This window comes from Lampris incognitus, chromosome 5 (assembly GCF_029633865.1).
Source record: "Lampris incognitus isolate fLamInc1 chromosome 5, fLamInc1.hap2, whole genome shotgun sequence".
Classification (NCBI taxonomy): Eukaryota; Metazoa; Chordata; class Actinopteri; order Lampriformes; family Lampridae; genus Lampris; species Lampris incognitus.
The window spans coordinates 70,304,068-70,327,520 of record NC_079215.1 but is presented as its reverse complement, the minus strand read 5'-3'; the positions used below and the strand labels follow the sequence as shown (position 1 = coordinate 70,327,520).

Genomic DNA, 23,453 nt, shown 5'->3' with positions numbered 1-23,453 from the left:
TGCTTAACCTCGCGAGCTCGACTCTTTTCATCAACAACACATCAACTACTGTGGACATGCTTAACGTCACGAGCTCGACTCTTCATATTCATCAACAGCACATCCACTACTGTCGACATGCTTAGCGACACGAGCTCGAGTCTTCATATTCATCATCGGCACTTCCACTACTGTAGACATGCTTAGCGACACGAGCTCGACTCTTCATATTCATCAACAACACTTCCACTACTGTAGACAGGCTTAGCTACACGAGCTCGAGTCTTCATAATCATCAACAGCACATCCACTACTGTAGACATCCTTAGTGACACGAGCTCGACTCTTCATATTCATCAACAGCACATCCACTACTGTAGACATGCTTAGCGTCACGAGCTCGACTCTTCATATTCATCAACAGCACATCCACTACTGTAGACATGCTTAGTGACACGAGCTCGACTCTTCATATTCATCAACAGCACATCCACTACTGTAGACATGCTTATCTACACGAGCTCGACTCTTCATATTCATCAACAGTACATCCACTATTGTAGACATGCTTATCTACACGAGCTCGACTCTTCATATTCATCAACAGCACCTCCACTACTGTAGACTTGCTTAACGTCGCGAGCTCAACTCTTCATATTCATCAACAGTACATCCACTACTGTAGACATGCTTAGCGTCACGAGCACGACTCTTCATATACATCAACAGCACATCCACTACTGTAGACATGCTTAGCGTCACGAGCTCGACTCTTCATATTCATCAACAGCACATCCACTACTGTAGACATGCTTATCTACACGAGCTCGACTCTTCATATTCATCAACAGCACATCCACTACTGTAGACATGCTTATCTACACGAGCTCGACTCTTCATATTCATCAACAGTACATCCACTACTGTAGACATGCTTAGCGTCACGAGCACGACTCTTCATATACATCAACAGCACATCCACTACTGTAGACATGCTTAGCGTCAAGAGCTCGACTCTTCATATTCATCAACAGCACATCCACTACTGTAGACATGCTTAGCATCACGAGCTCGCCTCTTTTCATCAACACCACATCCACTACTGTAGACATGCTTAGCTACACGAGCTCGACTCTTCATATTCATCAACAGCACTTCCACTACTGTAGACATGCTTAACCTCGCGAGCTCGACTCTTCATATTCATCAACAGCACTTCCACTACTGTAGACATGCTCAGCGACATGACTTCGACTCTTCATATTCATCAACAGCACATCCACTACTGTAGACATGCTTAGCTACACAAGTTCGACTCTTCATATTCATCAACAGCACCTCCACTACTGTAGACTTGCTTAACGTCGCGAGCTCGACTCTTCATATTCATCAACAGTACATCCACTACTGTAGACATGCTTAGCTACACGACCTCGACTCTTCATATTCATCAACAGCACATCCACTACTGTAGACATGCTTAGCGTCACGAGCTCGACTCTTTTCATCAACATGCTTAGCTACACGAGCTCGACTCTTCATATTCATCAACAGCACATCCACTACTGTAGACATGCTTAGCGACACGACCTCGACTCTTCATATTCATCAACAGCACATCCACTACTGTGGACATGCTTAGCTACATGAGCTCGACTCTTCATATTCATCAACAGCACATCCACTACTGTAGACATGCTTAACGTCACGAGCTCGACTCTTCATATTCATCAACAGCACATCCGCTAATGCAGACATGCTTAACCTCGCGAGCTCGACTCTTTTCATCAACAACACATCAACTACTGTAGACATGCTTAGCGACACGAGCTCGACTCTTCATATTCATCAACAACACTTCCACTACTGTAGACAGGCTTAGCTACACGAGCTCGAGTCTTCATATTCATCAACAGCACATCCACTACTGTAGACATGCTTAGTGACACGAGCTCGACTCTTCATATTCATCAACAGCACATCCACTACTGTAGACATGCTTAGCGTCACGAGCTCGACTCTTCATATTCATCAACAGCACATCCACTACTGTAGACATGCTTAGTGACACGAGCTCGACTCTTCATATTCATCAACAGCACCTCCACTACTGTAGACTTGCTTAACGTCGCGAGCTCGACTCTTCATATTCATCAACAGCACATCCACTATTGTGGACATGCTTAGCTACATGAGCTCGACTCTTCATATTCATCAACAGCACATCCACTACTGTAGACATGCTTAACGTCACGAGCTCGACTCTTCATATTCATCAACAGCACATCCACTAATGCAGACATGCTTAACCTCGCGAGCTCGACTCTTTTCATCAACAACACATCAACTACTGTGGACATGCTTAACGTCACGAGCTCGACTCTTCATATTCATCAACAGCACATCCACTACTGTCGACATGCTTAGCGACACGAGCTCGAGTCTTCATATTCATCATCGGCACTTCCACTACTGTAGACATGCTTAGCGACACGAGCTCGACTCTTCATATTCATCAACAACACTTCCACTACTGTAGACAGGCTTAGCTACACGAGCTCGAGTCTTCATAATCATCAACAGCACATCCACTACTGTAGACATCCTTAGTGACACGAGCTCGACTCTTCATATTCATCAACAGCACATCCACTACTGTAGACATGCTTAGCGTCACGAGCTCGACTCTTCATATTCATCAACAGCACATCCACTACTGTAGACATGCTTAGTGACACGAGCTCGACTCTTCATATTCATCAACAGCACATCCACTACTGTAGACATGCTTATCTACACGAGCTCGACTCTTCATATTCATCAACAGTACATCCACTATTGTAGACATGCTTATCTACACGAGCTCGACTCTTCATATTCATCAACAGCACCTCCACTACTGTAGACTTGCTTAACGTCGCGAGCTCAACTCTTCATATTCATCAACAGTACATCCACTACTGTAGACATGCTTAGCGTCACGAGCACGACTCTTCATATACATCAACAGCACATCCACTACTGTAGACATGCTTAGCGTCACGAGCTCGACTCTTCATATTCATCAACAGCACATCCACTACTGTAGACATGCTTATCTACACGAGCTCGACTCTTCATATTCATCAACAGCACATCCACTACTGTAGACATGCTTATCTACACGAGCTCGACTCTTCATATTCATCAACAGTACATCCACTACTGTAGACATGCTTAGCGTCACGAGCACGACTCTTCATATACATCAACAGCACATCCACTACTGTAGACATGCTTAGCGTCAAGAGCTCGACTCTTCATATTCATCAACAGCACATCCACTACTGTAGACATGCTTAGCATCACGAGCTCGCCTCTTTTCATCAACACCACATCCACTACTGTAGACATGCTTAGCTACACGAGCTCGACTCTTCATATTCATCAACAGCACTTCCACTACTGTAGACATGCTTAACCTCGCGAGCTCGACTCTTCATATTCATCAACAGCACTTCCACTACTGTAGACATGCTCAGCGACATGACTTCGACTCTTCATATTCATCAACAGCACATCCACTACTGTAGACATGCTTAGCTACACAAGTTCGACTCTTCATATTCATCAACAGCACCTCCACTACTGTAGACTTGCTTAACGTCGCGAGCTCGACTCTTCATATTCATCAACAGTACATCCACTACTGTAGACATGCTTAGCTACACGACCTCGACTCTTCATATTCATCAACAGCACATCCACTACTGTAGACATGCTTAGCGTCACGAGCTCGACTCTTTTCATCAACATGCTTAGCTACACGAGCTCGACTCTTCATATTCATCAACAGCACATCCACTACTGTAGACATGCTTAGCGACACGACCTCGACTCTTCATATTCATCAACAGCACATCCACTACTGTGGACATGCTTAGCTACATGAGCTCGACTCTTCATATTCATCAACAGCACATCCACTACTGTAGACATGCTTAACGTCACGAGCTCGACTCTTCATATTCATCAACAGCACATCCACTAATGCAGACATGCTTAACCTCGCGAGCTCGACTCTTTTCATCAACAACACATCAACTACTGTAGACATGCTTAGCGACACGAGCTCGACTCTTCATATTCATCAACAACACTTCCACTACTGTAGACAGGCTTAGCTACACGAGCTCGAGTCTTCATATTCATCAACAGCACATCCACTACTGTAGACATGCTTAGTGACACGAGCTCGACTCTTCATATTCATCAACAGCACATCCACTACTGTAGACATGCTTAGCGTCACGAGCTCGACTCTTCATATTCATCAACAGCACATCCACTACTGTAGACATGCTTAGTGACACGAGCTCGACTCTTCATATTCATCAACAGCACATCCACTACTGTAGACATGCTTATCTACACGAGCTCGACTCTTCATATTCATCAACAGCACATTCACTACTGTAGACATGCTTAGCGACACGAGTTCGACTCTTCATACTCATCAACAGCACATCCACTCCTGTAGACATGCTTAGTGACACGAGCTCGACTCTTCATGTTCATCAACAGCACATCCACTACTGTAGACATGCTTAGCGTCACGAGCTCGACTCTTCATATTCGTCAACAGTACATCCACTACTGTAGACATGCTTAGCGACACGAGCTCGACTCTTCATATTCATCAACAGCACATCCACTACTGCAGACATGCTTAGCGACACGAGTTCGACTCTTCATATTCATCAACAGCACATCGACTACTGTAGACATGCTTAGCGACACGAGCTCGACTCTTCATATTCATCAACAGCACATCCACTACTGTAGACATCCTTAGTGACACGAGCTCGACTCTTCATATTCATCAACAGCACATCCACTACTGTAGACATGCTTAGCGTCACGAGCTCGACTCTTCATATTCATCAACAGCACATCCACTACTGTAGACATGCTTAGTGACACGAGCTCGACTCTTCATATTCATCAACAGCACATCCACTACTGTAGACATGCTTATCTACACGAGCTCGACTCTTCATATTCATCAACAGTACATCCACTATTGTAGACATGCTTATCTACACGAGCTCGACTCTTCATATTCATCAACAGCACCTCCACTACTGTAGACTTGCTTAACGTCGCGAGCTCAACTCTTCATATTCATCAACAGTACATCCACTACTGTAGACATGCTTAGCGTCACGAGCACGACTCTTCATATACATCAACAGCACATCCACTACTGTAGACATGCTTAGCGTCACGAGCTCGACTCTTCATATTCATCAACAGCACATCCACTACTGTAGACATGCTTATCTACACGAGCTCGACTCTTCATATTCATCAACAGCACATCCACTACTGTAGACATGCTTATCTACACGAGCTCGACTCTTCATATTCATCAACAGTACATCCACTACTGTAGACATGCTTAGCGTCACGAGCACGACTCTTCATATACATCAACAGCACATCCACTACTGTAGACATGCTTAGCGTCAAGAGCTCGACTCTTCATATTCATCAACAGCACATCCACTACTGTAGACATGCTTAGCATCACGAGCTCGCCTCTTTTCATCAACACCACATCCACTACTGTAGACATGCTTAGCTACACGAGCTCGACTCTTCATATTCATCAACAGCACTTCCACTACTGTAGACATGCTTAACCTCGCGAGCTCGACTCTTCATATTCATCAACAGCACTTCCACTACTGTAGACATGCTCAGCGACATGACTTCGACTCTTCATATTCATCAACAGCACATCCACTACTGTAGACATGCTTAGCTACACAAGTTCGACTCTTCATATTCATCAACAGCACCTCCACTACTGTAGACTTGCTTAACGTCGCGAGCTCGACTCTTCATATTCATCAACAGTACATCCACTACTGTAGACATGCTTAGCTACACGACCTCGACTCTTCATATTCATCAACAGCACATCCACTACTGTAGACATGCTTAGCGTCACGAGCTCGACTCTTTTCATCAACATGCTTAGCTACACGAGCTCGACTCTTCATATTCATCAACAGCACATCCACTACTGTAGACATGCTTAGCGACACGACCTCGACTCTTCATATTCATCAACAGCACATCCACTACTGTGGACATGCTTAGCTACATGAGCTCGACTCTTCATATTCATCAACAGCACATCCACTACTGTAGACATACTTAACGTCACGAGCTCGACTCTTCATATTCATCAACAGCACATCCACTAATGCAGACATGCTTAACCTCGCGAGCTCGACTCTTTTCATCAACAACACATCAACTACTGTAGACATGCTTAGCGACACGAGCTCGACTCTTCATATTCATCAACAACACTTCCACTACTGTAGACAGGCTTAGCTACACGAGCTCGAGTCTTCATATTCATCAACAGCACATCCACTACTGTAGACATGCTTAGTGACACGAGCTCGACTCTTCATATTCATCAACAGCACATCCACTACTGTAGACATGCTTAGCGTCACGAGCTCGACTCTTCATATTCATCAACAGCACATCCACTACTGTAGACATGCTTAGTGACACGAGCTCGACTCTTCATATTCATCAACAGCACATCCACTACTGTAGACATGCTTATCTACACGAGCTCGACTCTTCATATTCATCAACAGCACATTCACTACTGTAGACATGCTTAGCGACACGAGTTCGACTCTTCATACTCATCAACAGCACATCCACTCCTGTAGACATGCTTAGTGACACGAGCTCGACTCTTCATGTTCATCAACAGCACATCCACTACTGTAGACATGCTTAGCGTCACGAGCTCGACTCTTCATATTCGTCAACAGTACATCCACTACTGTAGACATGCTTAGCGACACGAGCTCGACTCTTCATATTCATCAACAGCACATCCACTACTGCAGACATGCTTAGCGACACGAGTTCGACTCTTCATATTCATCAACAGCACATCCACTACTGTAGACATGCTTAGCGACACGAGCTCGACTCTTCATATTCATCAACAGCACATCCACTACTGTAGACATGCTTAGCGTCACGAGCTCGACTCTTCATATTCATCAACAGTACATCCACTAATGTAGACATGCTTAGCGTCACGAGCTCAACTCTTCATGTTCATCAACAGCACATCCACTACTGTAGACATGCTTAGCGTCACGAGCTCGGCTCTTTTCATCAACAGCACATCCACTACTGTAGACATGCTTAGCTACACGAGCTCGACTCTTCATATTCACCAACAGCACATCCACTACTGTAGACATGCTTAGTGACACGAGCTCGACTCTTCATATTCATCAACAGCACATCCACTACTGTAGACATGCTTAGCGTCACGAGCTCGACTCTTCATATTCATCAACAGCACATCCACTACTGTAGACTTGCTTAACGTCGCGAGCTCGACTCTTCATATTCATCAACAGCACTACCACTACTGTAGACATGCTTAGCGACACGACCTCGACTCTTCATATTCATCAACCGCACATCCACTACTGTAGACATGCTTAGCGACACGACCTCGACTCTTCATATTCATCAACAGCACATCCACTACTGTGGACATGCTTAGCTACATGAGCTCGACTCTTCATATTCATCAACAGCACATCCACTACTGTAGACATGCTTAACGTCACGAGCTCGACTCTTCATATTCATCAACAGCACATCCACTAATGCAGACATGCTTAACCTCGCGAGCTCGACTCTTTTCATCAACAACACATCAACTACTGTGGACATGCTTAGCTACACGAGCTCGACACTTCATATTCATCAACAGCACATCCACTACTGTAGACATGCTTAGCGACACGACCTCGACTCTTCATATTCATCAACAGCACATCCACTACTGTGGACATGCTTAGCTACATGAGCTCGACTCTTCATATTCATCAACAGTACATCCACTACTGTAGACATGCTTAACCTCGCGAGCTCGACTCTTTTCATCAACAGCACATCAACTACTGTAGACATGCTTATCTACACGAGCTCGACTCTTCATATTCATCAACAGTACATCCACTACTGTAGACATGCTTAGCGTCACGAGCTAGACTCTTTTCATCAACAGCACATCCACTACTGTAGACATGCTTAACCTCGCGAGCTCGACTCTTCATATTCATCAACAGCACATCCACTACTGTAGACATGCTTAGCGACACGACCTCGACTGTTCATATTCATCTACATTACATCCACTACTGTAGACATGCTTAGCGACACAACCTCGACTGTTCATATTCATCTACATTACATCCACTACTGTAGACATGCTTAGCGTCACGAGCTCGACTCTTCATATTCATCAACAGCACTTCCACTACTGTAGACATGCTTATCTACACGAGCTCGACTCTTCATATTCATCAACAGTACATCCACTACTGTAGACATGCTTATCTACACGAGCTCGACTCTTCATATTCATCAACAGTACATCCACTACTGTAGACATGCTCAGCTACACGAGCTCGACTCTTCATATTCATCAACAGCACCTCCACTACTGTAGACTTGCTTAACGTCGCGAGCTCGACCCTTCATATTCATCAACAGTACATCCACTACTGTAGACATGCTTAGCGTCACGAGCACGACTCTTCATATACATCAACAGCACATCCACTACTGTAGACATGCTTAGCGTCACGAGCGACTCTTTTCATCAACATGCTTAGCTACACGAGCTCGACTCTTCATATTCATCAACAGCACCTCCACTACTGTAGACATGCTCAGCGACACGAGTTCGACTCTTCATATTCATCAACATTACATCCACTACTGTAGACTTGCTTAACGTCGCGAGCTCGACACTTCATATTCATCAACAGCACTACCACTACTGTAGACATGCTTAGCGACACGAGCTCGACTCTTCATATTCATCAACAGCACATCCACTACTGTAGACATGCTTAGCGACATGAGTTCGACTCTTCATATTCATCAACAGCACATCCACTACTGTAGACATGCTTAGCGACACGACCTCGACTCTTCATATTCATCAACAGCACATCCACTATTGTGGACATGCTTAGCTACATGAGCTCGACTCTTCATATTCGTCAACAGCACATCCACTACTGTAGACATGCTTAACGTCACGAGCTCGACTCTTCATATTCATCAACAGCACATCCACTAATGCAGACATGCTTAACCTCGCGAGCTCGACTCTTTTCATCAACAACACATCAACTACTGTGGACATGCTTAACGTCACGAGCTCGACTCTTCATATTCATCAACAGCACATCCACTACTGTCGACATGCTTAGCGACACGAGCTCGAGTCTTCATATTCATCAACAGCACTTCCACTACTGTAGACATGCTTAGCGACACGAGCTCGACTCTTCATATTCATCAACAACACTTCCACTACTGTAGACAGGCTTAGCTACACGAGCTCGAGTCTTCATAATCATCAACAGCACATCCACTACTGTAGACATCCTTAGTGACACGAGCTCGACTCTTCATATTCATCAACAGCACATCCACTACTGTAGACATGCTTAGCGTCACGAGCTCGACTCTTCATATTCATCAACAGCACATCCACTACTGTAGACATGCTTAGTGACACGAGCTCGACTCTTCATATTCATCAACAGCACATCCACTACTGTAGACATGCTTATCTACACGAGCTCGACTCTTCATATTCATCAACAGTACATCCACTATTGTAGACATGCTTATCTACACGAGCTCGACTCTTCATATTCATCAACAGCACCTCCACTACTGTAGACTTGCTTAACGTCGCGAGCTCAACTCTTCATATTCATCAACAGTACATCCACTACTGTAGACATGCTTAGCGTCACGAGCACGACTCTTCATATACATCAACAGCACATCCACTACTGTAGACATGCTTAGCGTCACGAGCTCGACTCTTCATATTCATCAACAGCACATCCACTACTGTAGACATGCTTATCTACACGAGCTCGACTCTTCATATTCATCAACAGCACATCCACTACTGTAGACATGCTTATCTACACGAGCTCGACTCTTCATATTCATCAACAGTACATCCACTACTGTAGACATGCTTAGCGTCACGAGCACGACTCTTCATATACATCAACAGCACATCCACTACTGTAGACATGCTTAGCGTCACGAGCTCGACTCTTCATATTCATCAACAGCACATCCACTACTGTAGACATGCTTAGCATCACGAGCTCGCCTCTTTTCATCAACACCACATCCACTACTGTAGACATGCTTAGCTACACGAGCTCGACTCTTCATATTCATCAACAGCACTTCCACTACTGTAGACATGCTTAACCTCGCGAGCTCGACTCTTCATATTCATCAACAGCACTTCCACTACTGTAGACATGCTCAGCGACATGACTTCGACTCTTCATATTCATCAACAGCACATCCACTACTGTAGACATGCTTAGCTACACGAGTTCGACTCTTCATATTCATCAACAGCACCTCCACTACTGTAGACTTGCTTAACGTCGCGAGCTCGACTCTTCATATTCATCAACAGTACATCCACTACTGTAGACATGCTTAGCGACACGACCTCGACTCTTCATATTCATCAACAGCACATCCACTACTGTAGACATGCTTGGCGTCACGAGCTCGACTCTTTTCATCAACATGCTTAGCTACACGAGCTCGACTCTTCATATTCATCAACAGCACATCCACTACTGTAGACATGCTTAGCGACACGACCTCGACTCTTCATATTCATCAACAGCACATCCACTACTGTGGACATGCTTAGCTACATGAGCTCGACTCTTCATATTCATCAACAGCACATCCACTACTGTAGACATGCTTAACGTCACGAGCTCGACTCTTCATATTCATCAACAGCACATCCACTAATGCAGACATGCTTAACCTCGCGAGCTCGACTCTTTTCATCAACAACACATCAACTACTGTAGACATGCTTAGCTACACGAGCTCGACTCTTCATATTCATCAACAGCACATCCACTACTGTAGACATGCTTAACGTCACGAGCTCGACTCTTCATATTCATCAACAGCACATCCACTACTGTAGACATGCTTAGCGACACGAGCTCGAGTCTTCATATTCATCAACAGCACTTCCACTACTGTAGACATGCTTAGCGACACGAGCTCGACTCTTCATATTCATCAACAACACTTCCACTACTGTAGACAGGCTTAGCTACACGAGCTCGAGTCTTCATATTCATCAACAGCACATCCACTACTGTAGACATGCTTAGTGACACGAGCTCGACTCTTCATATTCATCAACAGCACATCCACTACTGTAGACATGCTTAGCGTCACGAGCTCGACTCTTCATATTCATCAACAGCACATCCACTACTGTAGACATGCTTAGTGACACGAGCTCGACTCTTCATATTCATCAACAGCACATCCACTACTGTAGACATGCTTATCTACACGAGCTCGACTCTTCATATTCATCAACAGCACATTCACTACTGTAGACATGCTTAGCGACACGAGTTCGACTCTTCATACTCATCAACAGCACATCCACTCCTGTAGACATGCTTAGTGACACGAGCTCGACTCTTCATGTTCATCAACAGCACATCCACTACTGTAGACATGCTTAGCGTCACGAGCTCGACTCTTCATATTCGTCAACAGTACATCCACTACTGTAGACATGCTTAGCGACACGAGCTCGACTCTTCATATTCATCAACAGCACATCCACTACTGCAGACATGCTTAGCGACACGAGTTCGACTCTTCATATTCATCAACAGCACATCGACTACTGTAGACATGCTTAGCGACACGAGCTCGACTCTTCATATTCATCAACAGCACATCCACTACTGTAGACATGCTTAGCGTCACGAGCTCGACTCTTCATATTCATCAACAGTACATCCACTACTGTAGACATGCTTAGCGTCACGAGCTCGACTCTTCATGTTCATCAACAGCACATCCACTACTGTAGACATGCTTAGCGTCACGAGCTCGGCTCTTTTCATCAACAGCACATCCACTACTGTAGACATGCTTAGCTACACGAGCTCGACTCTTCATATTCACCAACAGCACATCCACTACTGTAGACATGCTTAGTGACACGAGCTCGACTCTTCATATTCATCAACAGCACATCCACTACTGTAGACATGCTTAGCGTCACGAGCTCGACTCTTCATATTCATCAACAGCACATCCACTACTGTACACTTGCTTAACGTCGCGAGCTCGACTCTTCATATTCATCAACAGCACTACCACTACTGTAGACATGCTTAGCGACACGACCTCGACTCTTCATATTCATCAACCGCACATCCACTACTGTAGACATGCTTAGCGACACGACCTCGACTCTTCATATTCATCAACAGCACATCCACTACTGTGGACATGCTTAGCTACATGAGCTCGACTCTTCATATTCATCAACAGCACATCCACTACTGTAGACATGCTTAACGTCACGAGCTCGACTCTTCATATTCATCAACAGCACATCCACTAATGCAGACATGCTTAACCTCGCGAGCTCGACTCTTTTCATCAACAACACATCAACTACTGTGGACATGCTTAGCTACACGAGCTCGACACTTCATATTCATCAACAGCACATCCACTACTGTAGACATGCTTAGCGACACGACCTCGACTCTTCATATTCATCAACAGCACATCCACTACTGTGGACATGCTTAGCTACATGAGCTCGACTCTTCATATTCATCAACAGCACATCCACTACTGTAGACATGCTTAACGTCACGAGCTCGACTCTTCATATTCATCAACAGCACATCCACTACTGTAGACATGCTTAACGTCACGAGCTCGACTCTTCATATTCATCAACAGCACATCCACTAATGTAGACATGCTTAACCTCGCGAGCTCGACTCTTTTCATCAACAACACATCAACTACTGTGGACATGCTTAGCTACACGAGCTCGACACTTCATATTCATCAACAGCACATCCACTACTGTAGACATGCTTAGCGACACGAGCTCGAGTCTTCATATTCATCAACAGCAATTCCACTACTGTAGACATGCTTAGCGACACGAGCTGGACTCTTCATATTCATCAACAACACTTCCACTACTGTAGACATGCTTAGCTACACGAGCTCGACTCTTCATATTCATCAACAGCACATCCACTACTGTAGACATCCTTAGTGACACGAGCTCGACTCTTCATATTCTTCAACAGCACATCCACTACTGTAGACATGCTTAGCGTCACGAGCTCGACTCTTCATATTCATCAACAGCACATCCACTACTGTAGACATGCTTAGTGACACGAGCTCGACTCTTCATATTCATCAACAGCACATCCACTACTGTAGACATGCTTATCTACACGAGCTCGACTCTTCATATTCATCAACAGCACATCCACTACTGTAGACATGCTTAGCGACACGAGTTCGACTCTTCATATTCATCAACAGCACATCCACTACTGTAGACATGCTTAGTGACACGAGCTCGACTCTTCATATTCATCAACAGCACATCCACTACTGTAGACATGCTTAGCGTCACGAGCTCGACTCTTCATATTCGTCAACAGTACATCCACTACTGTAGACATGCTTAGCGACACGAGCTCGACTCTTCATATTCATCAACAGCACATCCACTACTGCAGACATGCTTAGCGACACGAGTTCGACTCTTCATATTCATCAACAGCACATCGACTACTGTAGACATGCTTAGCGACACGAGCTCGACTCTTCATATTCATCAACAGCACATCCACTACTGTAGACATGCTTAGCGTCACGAGCTCGACTCTTCATATTCATCAACAGTACATCCACTACTGTAGACATGCTTAGCGTCACGAGTTCGACTCTTCATGTTCATCAACAGCACATCCACTACTGTAGACATGCTTAGCGTCACGAGCTCGGCTCTTTTCATCAACAGCACATCCACTACTGTAGACATGCTCAGCTACACGAGCTCGACTCTTCATATTCATCAACAGCACATCCACTACTGTAGACATGCTTAGTGACACGAGCTCGACTCTTCATATTCATCAACAGCACATCCACTACTGTAGACATGCTTAGCGTCACGAGCTCGACTCTTCATATTCATCATCAGTACATCCACTACTGTAGACATGCTTAGCGTCACGAGCTCGACTCTTCATATTCATCAACAGCACTTCCACTACTGTAGACATGCTTAACCTCACGAGCTCGACTCTTTTCAACAACAGCACATCCACTACTGTAGACATGCTTAGCTACACGAGTTCGACTCTTCATATTCATCAACAGCACATCCACTACTGTAGACATGCTTAGCGTCACGAGCTCGACTCTTCATATTCGTCAACAGTACATCCACTACTGTAGACATGCTTAGCGACACGAGCTCGACTCTTCATATTCATCAACAGCACATCCACTACTGCAGACATGCTTAGCGACACGAGTTCGACTCTTCATATTCATCAACAGCACATCGACTACTGTAGACATGCTTAGCGACACGAGCTCGACTCTTCATATTCATCAACAGCACATCCACTACTGTAGACATGCTTAGCGTCACGAGCTCGACTCTTCATGTTCATCAACAGCACATCCACTACCGTAGACATGCTTAGCGTCATGAGCTCGGCTCTTTTCATCAACAGCACATCCACTACTGTAGACATGCTTAGCTACACGAGCTCGACTCTTCATATTCATCAACAGCACATCCACTACTGTAGACATGCTTAGCGACACGAGCTCGACTCTTCATATTCATCAACAGCACATCCACTACTGTAGACATGCTTAGCGTCACGAGCTCGACTCTTCATATTCATCATCAGTACATCCACACCTGTAGACATGCTTAGCGTCACGAGCTCGACTCTTCATTTTCATCAACAGCACTCCCACTACTGTAGACCTGCTTAGTGACACGAGCTCGACTCTTCATATTCATCAACAGCACATCCACTACTGTAGACTTGCTTAACGTCGCGAGCTCGACTCTTCATATTCATCAACAGCACATCCACTACTGTAGACATGCTCAGCTACACGACGTCGACTCTTCATATTCATCAACAGCACATCCACTACTGTAGATATGCTTAGCGTCACGAGCTCGACTCTTCATATTCATCAACAGCACTACCACTACTGTAGACATGCTTAGTGACACGAGCTCGACTCTTCATATTCATCAACAGCACATCCACTACTGTAGACATGCTTATCTACACGAGCTCGACTCTTCATATTCATCAACAGCACATCCACTACTGTAGACATGCTTAGCGTCACGAGCTCGACTCTTCATATTCATCAACAGTACATCCACTACTGTAGAGATTGCTTAACGTCGCGAACTCGACTCTTCATTTTCATCAACAGCACATCCACTACTGTAGACATGCTTAGCGTCACGAGTAAGACTCTTTTGATCAACAGCACTTCCACTGCTGTAGACATGCTTAACGTCGCGAGCTCGACTCTTCATATTCATCAACAGCACATCCACTACTGTAGACTTGCTTAAGGTCGCGAGCTCGACTCTTCATATTCATCAACAGCACATCCACTACTGTAGACATGCTCAGCTACACGACCTCGACTCTTCATATTCATCAACAGCACATCCACTACTGCAGACATGCTTAGCGACACGAGTTCGACTCTTCATATTCATCAACAGCACATCGACTACTGTAGACATGCTTAGCGACACGAGCTCGACTCTTCATATTCATCAACAGCACATCCACTACTGTAGACATGCTTAGCGTCACGAGCTCGACTCTTCATATTCATCAACAGTACATCCACTACTGTAGACATGCTTAGCGTCACGAGCTCGACTCTTCATGTTCATCAACAGCACATCCACTACCGTAGACATGCTTAGCGTCACGAGCTCGGCTCTTTTCATCAACAGCACATCCACTACTGTAGACATGCTTAGTGACACGAGCTCGACTCTTCATATTCATCAACAGCACATCCACTACTGTAGACATGCTTAGCGTCACGAGCTCGACTCTTCATATTCATCATCAGTACATCCACACCTGTAGACATGCTTAGTGTCACGAGCTCGACTCTTCATTTTCATCAACAGCACTTCCACTACTGTAGACATGCTTAGTGACACGAGCTCGACTCTTCATATTCATCAACAGCACATCCACTACTGTAGACTTGCTTAACGTCGCGAGCTCGACTCTTCATATTCATCAACAGCACATCCACTACTGTAGACATGCTCAGCTACACGACGTCGACTCTTCATATTCATCAACAGCACATCCACTACTGTAGACATGCTTAGCGTCACGAGCTCGACTCTTCATATTCATCAACAGCACATCCACTACTGTAGACATGCTTAGTGACACGAGCTCGACTCTTCATATTCATCAACAGCACATCCACTACTGTAGACATGCTTATCTACACGAGCTCGACTCTTCATATTCATCAACAGCACATCCACTACTGTAGACATGCTTAGCGTCACGAGCTCGACTCTTCATATTCATCAACAGTACATCCACTACTGTAGAGATTGCTTAACGTCGCGAACTCGACTCTTCATTTTCATCAACAGCACATCCACTACTGTAGACATGCTTAGCGTCACGAGTAAGACTCTTTTGATCAACAGCACTTCCACTGCTGTAGACATGCTTAACGTCGCGAGCTCGACTCTTCATATTCATCAACAGCACATCCACTACTGTAGACTTGCTTAAGGTCGCGAGCTCGACTCTTCATATTCATCAACAGCACATCCACTACTGTAGACATGCTCAGCTACACGACCTCGACTCTTCATATTCATCAACAGCACATCCACTACTGTAGACATGCTTAGCTACACGAGCTCGACTCTTCATATTCATCAACAGCACATCCACTACTGTAGACATGCTCAGCTACACGACCTCGACTCTTCATATTCATCAACAGCACATCCACTACTGTAGACATGCTTAACGTCACGAGCTCGACTCTTCATATTCATCAACAGCACATCCACTACTGTAGACATGCTTAGCGTCACGAGCTAGACTCTTTTGATCAACAGCACATCCACTACTGTAGACATGCTTAACGTCGCGAGCTCGACTCTTCATATTCATCAACAGCACATCCACTACTGTAGACTTGCTTAACGTCGCGAGCTCGACTCTTCATATTCATCAACAGCACATCCACTACTGTAGACATGCTCAGCTACACGACCTCGACTCTTCATATTCATCAACAGCACATCCACTACTGTAGACATGCTTAGCTACACGAGCTCGACTCTTCATATTCATCAACAGCACATCCACTACTGTAGACATGCTCAGCTACACGACCTCGACTCTTCATATTCATCAACTGCACATCCACTACTGTAGACATGCTTAGCGTCACGAGCTCGACTCTTCATATTCATCAACAGCACATCCACTACTGTAGACATGCGTAGCGACACGAGCTAGGGCACAGCTAACTACTGGTATATCTCTTAACAAACTCGTTTTCATTGGACTCACCTGTTTTCAATCTCTGCAGCATCAGTAATATTAGTTTCCTTCTTCACTTTCACCTCCGCCATGATTTCTTTACAGAGATGAGAGTTTAATGAAACGCTTCATTAGGTGAAAACGTGTGTTTGGGTCCCTTAAAGTCTGCCGTCAGTCAAACGTCTGTCTTTAAGACTGCCTGTTCAAAATTCAAAATTCATGTCTGACGAGGCTCGTGCTCTTGAACCGCTCTCATTACAGACATTTTGCGCATTATCACGAGAAAATGTGAAGCGGCAATGATTTTATCGTTGAACAGCTTTAACGACTTACTATCATGACGTTTTTCCTTCTTCTTCTTCTTCTTCTTCTTCTTCTTCTGCTGCTTGTTCTTCTTCTCTCGGTTTACAGGCGGATCGCAAACAACTTTTAAGTTACATACCGCCACCGACTGTACAAGAGTGTGTAACAGCATGTCATTTTACCCTCCTAAAGTCTACCCATCAACCTTGTGTCACTTAAGAAAGTAAAGAGTGCCTTCCTGGTGATTTTAATCCCCTCTCCCTCTCCTCCTGTTCCCAGTATCCCCATCAGATTCCTGTCCCGGACTTTACCCTGTGGCTTTTCTCTTTCCACTTCATACATGTTACCCTGTAATGTTATATGTTCAGCGGTTTCCTTATCTGCACACTTCTCACTCTCCCTTTCCCCCATGGTAAACAAGGTGCCATTAATCCAGTGTGATCCAGTCTTAGTCTCGTGACCACGGTCTCCTCCCTTCTGTTCCTTTCTTTATGATTCTTTGTTATGACAGATTTTTTTGTATTTTGTAATACCCCCTTCCTTTCTGGTCTTCCGTATCGCCATTCCTGTGCTCTTAATCACTGCTTTTCCTTCTCCTTTTCCAAGTGGAACTGCTGCTGTTATTTCTTTTGCCAGTTTATCTGCACCACACTCATTCCCTTTAGTCCCGCACGTGCTGGTGCCCCACACAACCACGTCTAGACCACCGCTGCGGAGTCCTAGTACACTATAGTACATTTCAATGATTAAGTCGTCTCTGACACATTTTGTTGACTGTATATTTCCCAAGACTGCTATTGAGTCTGTACATACCACCACCTTATCAGGTCTGACCTCTTCAACCCACCGTAGCCCAGTAATGACTACCACTAAGTCTGCTGTATAGACTGATACCTGCTCACATATTCTTTTGGATGTAGATATTTTAAACTCAGGGACGTACACACCAATTCCCACGCACTCCTGTTTGCCCTTGGACCCATCGGTGTAGACTTTGAGATAACTGTGATGATTATTACTCAGTACACACTTGTTTTAACTCCCACTTCATTTATTCACCATCCTCTTTTCTTTTCCAGAATAATCATATCTACTATCTTTACTTCTGGGAACCGCCAAGGGGTACGCTGCTAAATGGGGTGGACCTGGTGAACTCTAAGGCCTCCCTTCCATATGTCTCTTGCCCACTGTTACGGCCACGGGTGTGTCCGTGTCCGTGTCCGTGTGGTAGATGTGTTGTGTTGCCTCCTGTATCTAACCCTCCCTCTGACTCGACATTCAGGTATCCGCCAGGTGCTCCTCGTCACCTGATCAACCGGTCAACCAATCATCCAATTTCCATCAACTGTGCAGTCTCCCAGTGAAACCCCCACATGTCTTCACTTCCCGGGCCAGCTGGTTTAGTTTGTGTGATGTTGCCACTTTGTGTTGATGTCTTTTGTCTCTGTAGCTACTTTGTGTTTGTAATGTCTGGCCCGTTTACGGTTGTTTGCATTTTTGACTTTTGAGTTCGGTTTAGCCTTTACTTGTTTAGTTCTTTTGGGCAAGGGGGTCAAGGTAAGATGCCCATGGACAAACACCCCATCACGTAGCTTACCTCCTGTTAGACACACTAGGTTAGTGTCTTTAGGTTTGGTGCTTTTCAGCACTGTCAGGGGTGTGGGGGGGTCTTTTGTTAGTAGTTTATTGTTTTGGCAACCGTTTGGTTCCCTTGTCCTGGCATGGTGTTAATAAATATTGATATTTTCTTTTATATTTAAACGTTTATGTCTCACTGTGTTGCACCCTCACCTAACTGTTACCCAGTTCACTAATTGTTGCACCCTCTCCAGACCGAGGGTCGTAACACCCACCCAAACCCATACCTCGGGAACTTGGACTATTCCCAAGAATCCTGTAACGACGTCTGTGTAAGCCCCCCCCCCCACTTCCTTTTAATCTGAGCCAATATGCAAGTGTGAGTTTCTCTCTTCTGAACTCCAGTGGTGTCTGTCCTGCTTCTATTAGTACTGCATTACAGGGCGTTGACTTAATGGCTCCTATACATATTCGTAGTGCTCTATACTGCAGTCTGTACACTTTGTGCAATGAGGTCTCTGCTGCTGCTGCTCCATATACTATACATCCATAATCTATAGTTGACCTCATAATCGCCCTATAAATGTCAAGTAATGGTGGTTTATCTGCTCCCAGTCACAGCCAGCCACAGCTCGTACTAAACTTAGGACTTTTTTACTTTTTGTTTCCAAATGGTTAACGTACTTTCCATGTATATTTATTATCTAGCCATAGGCCCAGGTGCTTACATTCAGCCATCCTCTCCAACGGCTGAACATATAATGTTAACTTCTCAGCATCGATCTTGCGCTTATTTGTAACATCATGTAACAAGACTTGCTTGTTGAGAGTTTGAGCTTATTTGTAACATCATGTAACAAGACTTGCTTGTTGAGAGTTTGAGCTTATTTGTAACATCATGTAACAAGACTTGCTTGTTGAGAGTTTGAGCTTATTTGTAACATCATGTAACAAGACTTGCTTGTTGAGAGTTTGAACGCCCCCTGTCCCTCATCCGCACGGCCCCATCGTCTGCATAGAGCGCTGCTTTGCTGCACCGGGACGTTGCGTGGCAGCGTGCCTGTTTTTAAAGACGGCGCAGTCTGAGTGGGCGGTAGTCACAGCAACCTTGACTCCACCCACTTTAAATTTCGTTCAGTTTAAAACGAACGCTGTGCAGTCGTTGCTATCGAGTTGTTGACGTCTCTGGTAAATCGTTGCTGTGCGGAGTAACTTGTCGAAAAGGGAATTGTGACATAACAGTCTTCATACTAAAGTAAGAGTTTTATTTTTCATAAAGGCTCCGCCGCCCCGAGGGCAGGATAACGGATGGCTAGTACTTCTTCTTCACTTGTGCTGTTGTAGGAGGTGGTGTTTGTGTATTGATTAAAGATAGTACCTCTTCTTCACTTGTACTGGTGTGATGTTGTTGGAGGTGGTGTTTGTGTATTGATTAAAGATAGTACCTCTTCTTCACTTGTACTGGTGTGATGTTGTTGGAGGTGGTGTTTGTGTATTGATTAAAGATAGTAACTCTTCTTCACTTGTACTGGTGTGATGTTGTTGGAGGTGGTGTTTGTGTATTGATTAAAGATAGTACCTCTGCTTCACTTGTGCTGGTCTGCTGTTGTAGGAGGTGGTGTTTGTGTATTGATTAAAGATAGTACCTCTGCTTCACTTGTACTGGTGTGCTGTTGTAGGAGGTGGTGTTTGTGTATTGATTAAAGATAGTACCTCTTCTTCACTTGTACTGGTGTGCTGTTGCAGGAGGTGGTGTTTGTGTATTGATTAAAGATAGTACCTCTTCTTACTTGTACTGGTGTGCTGTTGCAGGAGGTGGCGTTTGTGTATTGATTAAAGATAGTACCTCTTCTTACTTGTACTGGTGTGCTGTTGCAGGAGGTGGTGTTTGTGTATTGATTAAAGATAGTACCTCTTCTTCACTTGTGCTGGTGTGCTGTTGCAGGAGGTGGTGTTTGTGTATTGATTAAAGATAGTACCTCTTCTTCACTTGTGCTGGTGTGCTGTTGCAGGAGGTGGTGTTTGTGTATTGATTAAAGATAGTACCTCTTCTTCACTTGTGCTGGTGTGCTGTTGCAGGAGGTGGTGTTTGTGTATTGATTAAAGATAGTAGCTCTTCTTCACTTGTACTGCTGTGCTGTTGCAGGAGGTGGTGTTTGTGTATTTGTTCTGCCTGCGCAGTTTATTTTGATGTAATACCACTTTCAATCACTGGGAGGCTGCATGCTATTGTTTTGATGTGATTTAGCGCCACCCGCACAAGAAGAAGAACGAAACAGGAAGTGCAGTTACAGTAGTTCCATTGTTAAACCATCTCAGTCTGATACGCTGACAGAAAGTAGAAAACGTTGTTGCATGTCTCAAACTTCGCTCATCATTCTGTTTAATGCCATCAGAAAGCAATGACTTTTCACTCGTCGTCGTTTCACTATCGTTAATGACTTCGAGTTTGGCTTGCTATTCATCTTTGTTCCAACACTTCTGGGAAGTTTACAACATTGAGGGAGCAGTACAGTGAAAAGTCAAACCTCAGATGGCGAAACAGCCAAGCATAGAAGATTCCACTACGCATGCTGCAATGGAAAACCCAGAGGATGAAGAAGAATCCTTCCTGGAAGAAACAACACCACAGGAGATCAGGCCCAGTGTCTCTAAAACATCTTCCAAGTCATCAGTTAGTAGTGCAGCTGCCAGAGCGAGAGCCTCAGCCCAGGCTGCATGTGCTAGAGCATCCTTTGCAAAACAGGAGCTACAGATTAAGAAAGAAAAGGCAAGATTGGACTTGGAAAGGGCCATGCTGGAAGCTACTTTAGAAGCTTTAGAGAGTGAAAAACAAGCTGCTGCAGCTGTCGCTGAGGCTGAAGCTTTAGAAGCTGCAGATGGCAAGAGTAATATGACCAGCAGCCGCGGCGTATCACCAAATACGGTTAGAGAGAGAATAAGAGAGTATGTGCAGTATCAGTCTCTGTTCTACGCTGACCACGCTGTCTCCTCACATAGTCCTCCACCCCACACAGCACAGGGAGCACCTCCACCCAGACAGGGCTCTGAAGGACATTATCCCCAACAAAACAACACTGCTCTTCTCTCCACGTCCCATGGGCAGACACATAGAGACAGTCCAGTAGCCACACAACACCCTATCCCCATGCCTAGGGCCAAACAACCGTCCATGTCACCTGATGCGAGGAACTTCTCACCAGCTAGATACACGGCTACCCCTGCTCCTGACCGTTCTACTGAGTCTAACACGCAACGTGCTTATGTAGCCCAGCCCCCAAACATGATGGACTTTGCCAAATATATGGCTCATAGAGAGCTGGTCACTACAGGGCTTACTAAGTTTGATGACCAGCCAGAAAACTTCCGAGCATGGGCATCCTCATTCCTCACTGCCACTCAAGGCCTAGACCTATCTGCCACCGAACAGCTAGACCTATTAGTGAAATGGCTTGGCAAAGAATCATCTGAGCACGCTAAAAGGATTCGAGCCATCCATGTCTCCAACCCTCCCGCTGCTCTTCACTTGATTTGGGTGAGACTAGGAGAGTGTTATGCCAACCCAGAGGTAATAGAGAGTGCTCTGTTCAGACGCCTAGACAGTTTCCCTTCTCTGTCACCCAAAGAAAACACTAAGCTCAGAGAACTCGGAGACCTCCTCACCGAGCTGCAGTCAGCTAAAGAGGACGGTTACCTCCCTGGACTTACCTACCTCGACACTCCTCGGGGAATAAATCCCATCGTTGAAAAGTTGCCTATACCTTCAAGAGAGATGGATGACCGCTGGCTCACGATACAAAGAGGAGCATAGAGTGACTTTTCCCCCATTCTCGTTCTTCACTCAGTTTGTCTGCACTGAGGCTAGGAAGAGGAACGATCCAAGTTTCGTCCTCCCAAGCAAGACCTGCAAGATCTACCGAAATGAAAGGCCCTTCTCAAAGCATGAGGGAGGAAAGACCCGAGTGACAGTAAACAAGACAGATGTGTCTGACACAAAAGAGA

At 45.0% G+C, this 23,453-nt stretch overlaps 1 protein-coding gene across 2 annotated transcripts in view; it reads right to left on the bottom strand.

Moving 5' to 3' along the window:
• polr3f (polymerase (RNA) III (DNA directed) polypeptide F) overlaps positions 1–18,061 on the bottom strand; it is a 55,165-nt gene extending 37,104 nt beyond the window's left edge. Inside the window, exons 1-2 of one of the 2 annotated variants that reach the window (XM_056279904.1) lie at positions 17,904–18,061; positions 17,601–17,667 (exon numbers count right to left, since the gene is read on the bottom strand). In XM_056279904.1, coding sequence (XP_056135879.1) covers positions 17,601–17,667; positions 17,904–18,045 — 209 coding nt within the window. In that variant the 5' untranslated portion in view covers positions 18,046–18,061. The remainder of the gene's footprint in view (positions 1–17,600; positions 17,668–17,903) is intronic. The other variant, XM_056279907.1, reaches the window with a different exon arrangement.
• Between the last annotated feature and the right edge of the window lie 5,392 nt (positions 18,062–23,453).